Below are 8,790 nucleotides of genomic sequence, written 5' to 3'. Positions count from 1 at the left end.
AGCTGGGAGAAGGCGGGTCTTAGAGAGCCATCTGCCTGCTGTAGGACACGTGAGAAAGCCTCAGAATCCTTATTTTATCTTGTCAAAAACAGGCGTGGAGAGGGTGGTGATAGACCACCAGACTGGTCTTGTTCTCTGTGGGTCCTTCTACACCACGTGGTCTGGAGTCAATTGGGAGGAAATATGTACCCTGCCTCCTGGCCATTCAGGAGCCAGAGAAGGTGATATTTGAAGCAGACAATTCTAATAGGCAGGTGATGCCTAGAAGAGATTGACCTGGAGGCAGCTCCCCTGCAGGGTTCCAGACAACCCAAAGATTCTGGAAGATGCACCTGGGACAGCCAGCATCTGACAGAAATATTGCAGAACCAGGTGAAGGGGAAAGCAAAAAATATTTGACTGGGTCATTTCCCACATCTTTTCCTATGGAATTTTTTTCTTTAATAAGAGCACTTGACTAAGGAACACCAACATTCATTCACGCAAACATACCCAAGGGGAGGAAGTCCAGGAAGGATGTAGAAAGTCATTATGGAATGTCATCTCCAGCAGCAATAGGACAGGACGTAGCAAATCCATTAGATCTTGCTAGGTTTGAAAAAATGAACTTACTCGGCATCAAATATTATTGCCTAATACCATCAGTTAAAATCTTTTCTCAATGCACTTACCCTGATGCTCCTGATGTTCTGACCCATGACTTCATACCTAAGTTTTCTGTCAAGTTCTAAAGATCATGACTAAAGCAGATGGGAGGGGAAAATGTATTTTTTTTTTGCTTAACTCTGGGAAGAGGCATATGATGATTGCAAATCCCTGCCAAGGGTTAAGTTAAAAAAAAAAAAAGAAACCTAAAAAAGAAATAAACCTAAACCAATATTTATCTATTAAATTGACTAAGCCTAATGAAATTACATCAAGATTAACTGGTTATTGCCTTCACTCAAGAGGACAACCACATCACACAACTACGTCTTTTTTCAAAAATTCAGGAGACCTTCTTTCTCTTCCACAGGAAAAGGATTATTTTATTAAGTATTTTAAAACAACTACTTAACATTTATTCATAGATAAAAATATTTACAATTTCACACCTTCAGAAAGGCTCCAAAATATAAACACTGTACCTCTCCCTCGAGAAAAGAAAAATTATTCTTCTCTTCAAAAACAGGAATACATTCATTTTTCTCACTTTGTAGATCAAGTAATTATACAAATAAACATCTGAAACGTTTTCCTTTTTAATATATTTATATAATATATATTTATAACAGCTTTACAAATAAAGGCAACGACTTTATACCAAAACAAAAACGGAAAAAAAAATAAAGAAAACATTGTCAATCAAGCATAGTGCATTTTGAGAAGCTGGTGCAGGACTGGCTGGACAAGTCAGGAAAACATGGGCTCTGGATCAAAAATAAAACCTCTTTGATGGAGACAGAATCCTTTTTAGCAATAAGGACACCCCATATGCTGTTGGGCAAGAGGAATTAGTTTACAGAAAGGGTCCTGCGGCACCCGGGCTTGGTTAGGCCTTTTGGAAGCTAAGCTTGGTTAAAAGGGTTGAGTCTAAAACCGAGTCTAGCTCTGCGTTAAAGGTAGCAATTGGTTATTTAGCTTTGTGCACTTTGGGGCGCTGAGGGTATGGGCATCTCTGAGACTTCATTTGGTTCCCTGGACAGCATGTCTTAACCGTGAGACCTTGAAACAGGTGCCAGAGGCCTGGGGAAGTTGTTCCCTGGCAGCTCAAAGGGGCCATTTTCAGTTCCTTAGTGAAGCGAATCACTATGAAAGCCTGAGTAGGGAACTACATTCTCTTTATTCATCGGAGGCAGGGGTGGGGAGCAGACCTGCGGAAATCTCCCCAAACCACTACCCTACCGTGTTGTGCCAGTGTCTGCTACCTCACCAGTTTAGCAGAAAGCTAGGTCTGACTGCTCTCTCCTCACAGTCTGGTGAGTCACCTCCACAATAAAGGGAGAAGGGTGGGGTCCTAACAGCTGGCTCGGAGCTGCGCTCTGGAAAACCCTCTTTTGAAAGTACCGTTTTCTCAAAGCCACAGACCCGACTCCCAAACTCCCAAACTGCACAGTGACTCACAAGACCAAAACTTTGAAGCTTTTGAAAATCCAGCTGATCTGTGTCAAAGGGGGCTATTCGCCAGGTAGGGAAAAGCCCCAGCTGGCTGCTATCATTCCCCCCTATGGCATCTTCCCTACGCCAAAATAAGCTTGCGATGTCCTACACCTACATAAACGCAGGCACACGCGCCTACTTGCACGCATGCGCGCGCATCCCCACTCCTTAGATTTCTCTGTACGCACAACGGAACAATCTCGCTGCACTCACAAAAACGTTGGTTTGTGTTTTTGGAAGTAGGAAAGAAGGAAAGCGAAGCGGCAGGATCCCCCTAAAGAGTTTAGTCTTTGGTTTCTAAGTTTAAAGGCGGGATCTGCTTCAGGGCCTGGAGCAAGGCGGAAGAGTCGAGGGATGGATGGGCGGACAAGGGAGAAGGGAGTCTCTGCGGCATAAGCAAGGGAGTGGAGATCTTGTCTGGGTTCATGAAGCTGGTGAGCGCAGCTGCGGAGGCGTTGAGGCCCGGGTACAACACCGGCACTGAGGTTGGGTACCAGCACTTTTCCAGCATGGGCAGGTAGGCAGTTGCTGATGGTGGGATCAGATAGAAAGGCAGGCAAAAGGGAGGCTGGTGCGGGTGTGGGCCCAGGAACGGGTTGCTGATCAGGTCACTGCTAGTGAAGTGGCCTTCGTCATCTGACACCTGCATTCGGCTCTTCTTCGTAGGGGGTTCTTCGGATTCTTGCTTAATGGTGCCGACCCGGTCTCCCACTGTGAACCTGCGTCCATGGTCACTTTTGAAGTACGGCTGCTCATTGCGCAAATCGCCCTTCTCAGATTCTCCCCCGTAGCCACTGTCTGTGTCTGTGTCGCTGCCGCTCTGCTCCCCACTTGAGGGAGCAAATGTCCGCTGGATGACTGGTACACAGTTTTTGCCAGGGCCTTCCAAGCCTTTAGCCAGAGAGCTGGCTTTCTCCTTGAAGTCCATCCCTTTGGGAGCTGGGTCTGATGGTTTCCGGGAAGTGCCACCCTGCAGCAGCTCAGAGGCCACACGGTGGAGGTGAGTGACAAGCTGCGAAGACTTCAGGTCCCGAGTGTTCTCATGCTTGGCTAGGTACTGAAGCACTTCCCGGGCACACGTCTGGAAACCTGAGCAGAACATCTCTTGACCTGCTTCCACGTTTCTCCCCAGCTCACCTGAAGAGACAAAGAACCAAAGGAACATGTTTCAGAGGGCTCTGCATCTGGGGCTTTCTGTTGTGTTAAAAAAAAAAAAAAAGCATTTGCTAATTTTCAATTCATTTCTAACTTCAAATGTAACATGTTCAGAGAAAAAAATACACTGAAAAGTTTTAAAAAATAAACATGAACATCTATAACCCTAGCATTGAGAGATTTGGGGGAACAGGGTGCTGAATATTGAATCCAGGGCCTCATAGATGCTAAGCACCTACTCTGCCATTGAGTGACACCCCCAGCCCCCAAATATGACTTTTAATGGCTGCATAATAGAAATGGGCCATTATTAGTAAAGATGGATATTTCTGCTCTTGCTGAATTTGTAGATTATTCCAGAGTTTTTGCTGTGACAGTGTAACAAACATTCTGATATATTTTTAAACCCAAGAGTTGAATGATAGAAAATCAGTCTCACTGGGGCAATATGCACAAGGCCAGACAATCATAAAATAAATAAACAATGAAATATCATCTAAAGTAAATTTATTTTCAATGATTTATAAAAGGTATATCCCCACTGTCAACTTTAGGCTATTTCTAAGTCTTTTACATGTATTCTATCCATGATCCCCCCCAAATTAGGTCTGATCATCTTTTATTTTTAATGAGGGAGTTGGCAGAAACACTTGCTGGGTTTTTGTGATTCTCATCACACTGGCCACAGAAAGAAATACAGAGAAGAATGGATGTTGGCATGGGTACAGGAATTCTCTCATCTGTACAGTATTATTTGGAAAGAAGGAGACTGGAAGGTTAGAAGTATCTCTGATTCTCTGGAAGTCAGGAGAAACAAATGACGAAACTTCAGTGGTTTCGTTAGATTGTGCAATTCACTAAGATACCTAGTGGTGATTCAGGGAACCACAAGAAATGCAGGAAAAACTCCTGCTGTCATCCTGCCAGGATTGCACCCCACACCGAAAGAACGAACGGAAGAGCAAGTGATAAAGAAGCAAAGGAACAGGAAAATGCTGGGGCATACCCGTGATCTATTCTCCAAGGAGAGAGGGCTAAGAAGACAAAGTATAAAACACCCACAATGCAAATTATAGGTGTCTTGGCATTTTAAAAGGGAGTAGGGAAATCTCCCAGAACCCAGAGACTCTGAAGCCAAAATGCCACAGCAACATTTTATCATTTGACTAATACGTATTCATGCCAGGTGGCACCCCGCAGCATTCCAAATGGAAAGTCTGACCTTTTGGAAAGATAAAACAAGTCTCCCTCAGTGAACCTGCACAAGCAATTGGTTGCAGGAATGTTTGCCACATCCCATGTAGAGCCCAGGGGCTCTCTATCTGTGCACAACTCTTAAGAGATACTAATCAGACTCACCCGCTTGTAAACCACTCTGTAGAGCAATAATTTTCTGCTGCTGCTGATCAATCAGGTTTGTTAGTGCTTTCACATGCTTCAAGGTAAGTTCCAGAACTACTGCTTTTTCCAAGTGACCCAAAGTCTGGAATGAAAAGAGCTTTAGTCAGCGGTGAGGTCACAGAAGTCCCACCTCTGGGACACTTATTAGCAATGAGAAATGTCTATAAAGGGGGAAAAGAATAGAATAGCCTTTCCTGGTTGGCTGAATTTCATTTTAACTTTGCAGATAACATTTCTAAATGCACACACATACACACACATATATATACACACACACACATACATACATACATATGATAAAAGGATAAAAAACACATGTCATTTATCTTTGGAAGCTGCAGCTACCTAAGGAGGAAGCTTTGACAGATAAATTTCTGCAGCAGCCGCTGCTGACCTTAACTCAGGGGAATCCAGAGATAACATTTCTCTGCAGTAGTGTCAACCCACGGAGGGACTTCTACTGTGTCTGCAGCCAAGAGGCTTTCCCAAGTTTTTTTCCTGACACCCTTTCAGAACTTCCAGGTCATCCAGGCTTTTTTCTTCCTCTCCAAATGCTTTCCCACACCCCACCCCCCTTTCTCTAAAGACTGCTTAAGCTTTTGGCTACTGTCAAGAAAGGGCAGGAAAAAAAATCCCACACCAAAAGAAGCAGGCTCTCTTAATTAAAAAGGGGGGGGGCTGGGGAATTGGGTAAAAAAAACCCTGCACATTCTTAGTTTTTTCCTTTAAATCAGGAAAACTAGAGAATTCTAAAAATGGCCAGAAGGAAAAATCTTAAGCTCCCAAAAAGGAGGCCGGCAGTGGTTGGAGCCAACTTGGAGAGGTCCAAGAGCTTCTCACCTCATTTGCATAGGGCCAGAAAATCTCAGGACTGGGGAAGGGTACCCCTGCACCGAGTCACCTGCCAGCTTTGGTCGGGCCATCTAGACTAGTCTGCAATTCCCCGCGACGCCTGCAGGCGGCGGGTGACCCCCGCCCGCCCTCTGGGCAGAAGAGCTACATTGGAGAGAGGCCAGCTTCTCACTTACTGTAAGTTTGAGATGTTCGGGTAGGAGATCCTTCAGCTGGGCGATGCACTCGTTAATCCGGTCACGTCTCTTTTTCTCGATGAGCCGGTGTGGCAGTTTGTAGGTCTCCTGCAAAGCGCACGAAAAGGCGGTGGGCAAGGGAATGCGAAACCTCCCTTCCTCCACACCCCGCCGCAATGAAAAAAGTCTGGTTAAGGAGCAGAGTCGCACCCAGAACCACCTTCTGCCCCTTCTTTTCCAAGTCACTTAGTAGTGGCACCGAACCCACAGTTTGCATCTCCCCCGCCAACCTCAAAGCAAGAAAACTTTTCTTGGAAACTTAGCGGGCAGCTAGGGACTGCGGCGCGGGGTCCCCAGGGGTGCACTTACCTTGCTGTCCTCGCTCCGCTTTACTCCCCGCCTCGACTTGTACACTTGGTAGATGTGGGCAAAATCCATTCTGCAGGGAGAGAGCCAAGAAGGGTCGTGACTTTCCGTGCGCACTGGCTGCAGGCGCCCTATCGGGCGTAGAGTCCCCGGAGGCGCCCGCAGCAGCTAAGTTGAAAGGCACAGGACCCAGGGCTGGAGTGGAGGCTTGAAGAGGCCAGAGAATGCCAACTTACCCTGGTAGGTCTCCGTGCTCCAGTCCTGGTGCTTTGGGCAGACAGGCAGGGGGTGGTTGCGCGCTGGGGATCCGCTCCATGGCGCGGCGATCCGGGGCCACTGTGCGCTCCTGTCTGCACTTAGCGGAGCGTCGGGCTGAAGACTGTCCTGAAGCAGGCTACGAGGGTCTCTCCGCAGAGGTTTCTCTGAGCCTGAGTTCCCTGAAATGCGCAGAGGTGCTGCGAGCTGCGGCTTTGAGGTGTTGCTTCAGTTGGGGGCGTGCATGGTCGGGTGTCCTCGCGGCCTCTGGCTCCAGGCTCTGCGCACAGACTGGCGGTGTGTGCACCCTGCGCTGTCTGCACCGTGCGAGCCAAGTGAATGAGAAGTGGGGCGGGCAGGGAGGCGGGAGGGAACGGGGGAGCAGTTAGGGCGGAGTGTGTGTGGGGGGGGACGAGCCGAGGAGTAATGGAGAGGCTGCGGGCTGGGTTAAATGGGAGCGAGTGGGTGGGTTGGAGCTACGTGTTCTACCCTGTGACTCCAGGCACGTCTGGCCGCTGCCGGGGAGGGAAGGAGCGACCTGCCCGCCCTCCCCCGGCTTCATCACATGAGTCTCACGTGTTGGACAACGCTCTGGCTGGCTGCGAGGGAGCCCCCACCCCCAGCCCTGGCCCCAGGTGTCTGCGGCTGCGGCCTCCTTTCCCCGAAGAGGGGGTGGCAGCGCAGCCTGGGTCCTGCCCAGCTGGGTGGGGGGCGCGGAAGCTGGAAGGAACCGGGGAGCTGGGGGAGGGGGAGAGTTGGTAACGTGGGCGAACCTGCCCCAGGGAAATGAAGTAAGTTCCCGTCTCCTGGGAGGGAACGGGGGAGGACGGATCCGCCCGCGTCTGACTCAAGCCGGGAGAGGAATATCCCCTCGCTTGCTTCAGCCCAACCCTCTTCCTCCTCCCCCGCCCAGCCCGCTCGGAGGAACCGGCGCACAGCGGAGGGAGTCGCCCGGCCCCTCTGCCATCCCCAGAGGCTGGGGTTTCTTTCCGTCCCGGCTTCCCTGCCCCCACCGCTCAGCCCCGTGTCCAGGAATTGCCCGCCTTGGGGAGGGACCGAGGGGCGGGGCGGATGTCACCCCATGGGAAGCGGGCTGGCGGCCAAGCGCAGGGGCAGCCGAGGCCGCCGCCGAGCACGCCGCGCGCACCTGACCGCCGAGGGTGTGAGCCGCGGGCCCCTTGCTCTCCCGGAGCTCCGCTCCTGGGCACAGCCTGCGGGCGGACAGGCACCCACTTGTGCACCCCCCCGTGGGTGCCCCTCTGCCCCTACCCACCCTGGCCAGTCAAGCACAGAAAGATACCGGGCGCGGTGCCCAGCGTTCCCTCCCTCCCTCTGCCCCCTCTGAAGCAGAGGCGTCCGGGTCGCCTCCCCTCCGGCTGCAGCGTTACACAACCGCGGCGGCGGCGCCTGCCCTGCAGCAGCGCGGGGCGTGACGCTTCACGTGGCCAGTCTTGGGCCGCAGCGCTGTGGACTGGGAGCCCCACCGCGCTGGCTCGACCTAAGACCCCAGGAAGGTGGTGTGCCAGCCGGGGTCAATCGTCATTCTGCTGCCACGAACTTCGGTGGCGCTGTTTTTCGGTCTGTTGCAGAAGGGAAGAGAGAAGGGAAGAGAAAAACCAGCAGGAAGAAAACTCTCCGCCTATCACAGTGAAATCTTCGCATTCATTCAGTCGACACTTTTATTGGGTTCCTTGTGTTAGGCGTAGTGCCCGGTGGATCAAACAGGGATCCTGTCCTTGAACTTACAGAAACCCCGGGGAAGGATAGATAGGACAATGAGGAGAAGGCAGCCCTGGGAAAAATACATAAGGGCCCCTGGCTAGCAGGAAATAAAAAGAGGAGAAGGTGCTTTTTGTCGTTTTGTTTTTAATTGACATTTACCAAAGTGCTTAGGTAGAAGGGGGAGAAGTTAACCCAGAACCTGGGGCAAAAAGACCTCCTCTAGAGGCCCCAGGTCTCTAAGATCTCACTTAGGCCTCCGGAGGCCTCTGCCTACCTTCCCAGGAAAAGTCCGGTCTCTGTGACCTGGAGCAGAGAAAACAGCTGAAACTCCAATCCTGCGATGTGAGGAGCCTTGATACTGTCAGAGGAGGTAGCCAGTGGAAATTCATGACTAAAATAAGGCCTGGCTGGGGATTTCACTGACCTCTGCGCTCTCCTGCCCTGCGAGTTCGGAGAGTTGAGAGATGACTGTAAACCTTTCCCACTACACTTCGGGTCAGTCACCCCGTTGCTGAATGACCTTGCAGTGGGAAACATTGGGAGAAAAATGAGGTCATTGCTGGGACTGGGCGAGGACTGGCATCGGGCGCACTTTGCTGGGGGTCAGTCTTAATTGACAGTGTCTTTGACAACATGGAGAATTGGGATTCACACGTTGACCAAACAGGGAGTGTGTTTCCTTCAGATCACTTTGGAGAGCTTCCACTTCCTGTTTATGTTTCAC

The 8,790-nt window shown here is 50.3% G+C and overlaps 1 protein-coding gene across 1 annotated transcript; it reads right to left on the bottom strand.

The window, feature by feature from the left end:
• Positions 1–1,001: 1,001 nt before the first annotated feature.
• Bhlhe40 (basic helix-loop-helix family member e40) lies at positions 1,002–6,801 on the bottom strand. The gene is made up of 5 exons (XM_015494950.2): positions 6,326–6,801; positions 6,093–6,162; positions 5,724–5,831; positions 4,654–4,777; positions 1,002–3,276 (listed from the first exon to the last, which is right to left on the bottom strand). The coding sequence occupies exons 1-5, from the start codon at positions 6,403–6,405 to the stop codon at positions 2,423–2,425; spliced, it is 1,236 nt and encodes a 411-aa protein (XP_015350436.1). The 5' UTR covers positions 6,406–6,801; the 3' UTR covers positions 1,002–2,422.
• Positions 6,802–8,790: the final 1,989 nt, after the last annotated feature.

Source organism: Marmota marmota, unplaced genomic scaffold, assembly GCF_001458135.2.
Source record: "Marmota marmota marmota unplaced genomic scaffold, marMar, whole genome shotgun sequence".
Taxonomy (NCBI): domain Eukaryota; kingdom Metazoa; phylum Chordata; class Mammalia; order Rodentia; family Sciuridae; genus Marmota; species Marmota marmota.
The sequence above is the reverse complement of the archived record's forward strand: the minus strand, read 5'-3'. Positions and strand labels throughout refer to the sequence as shown.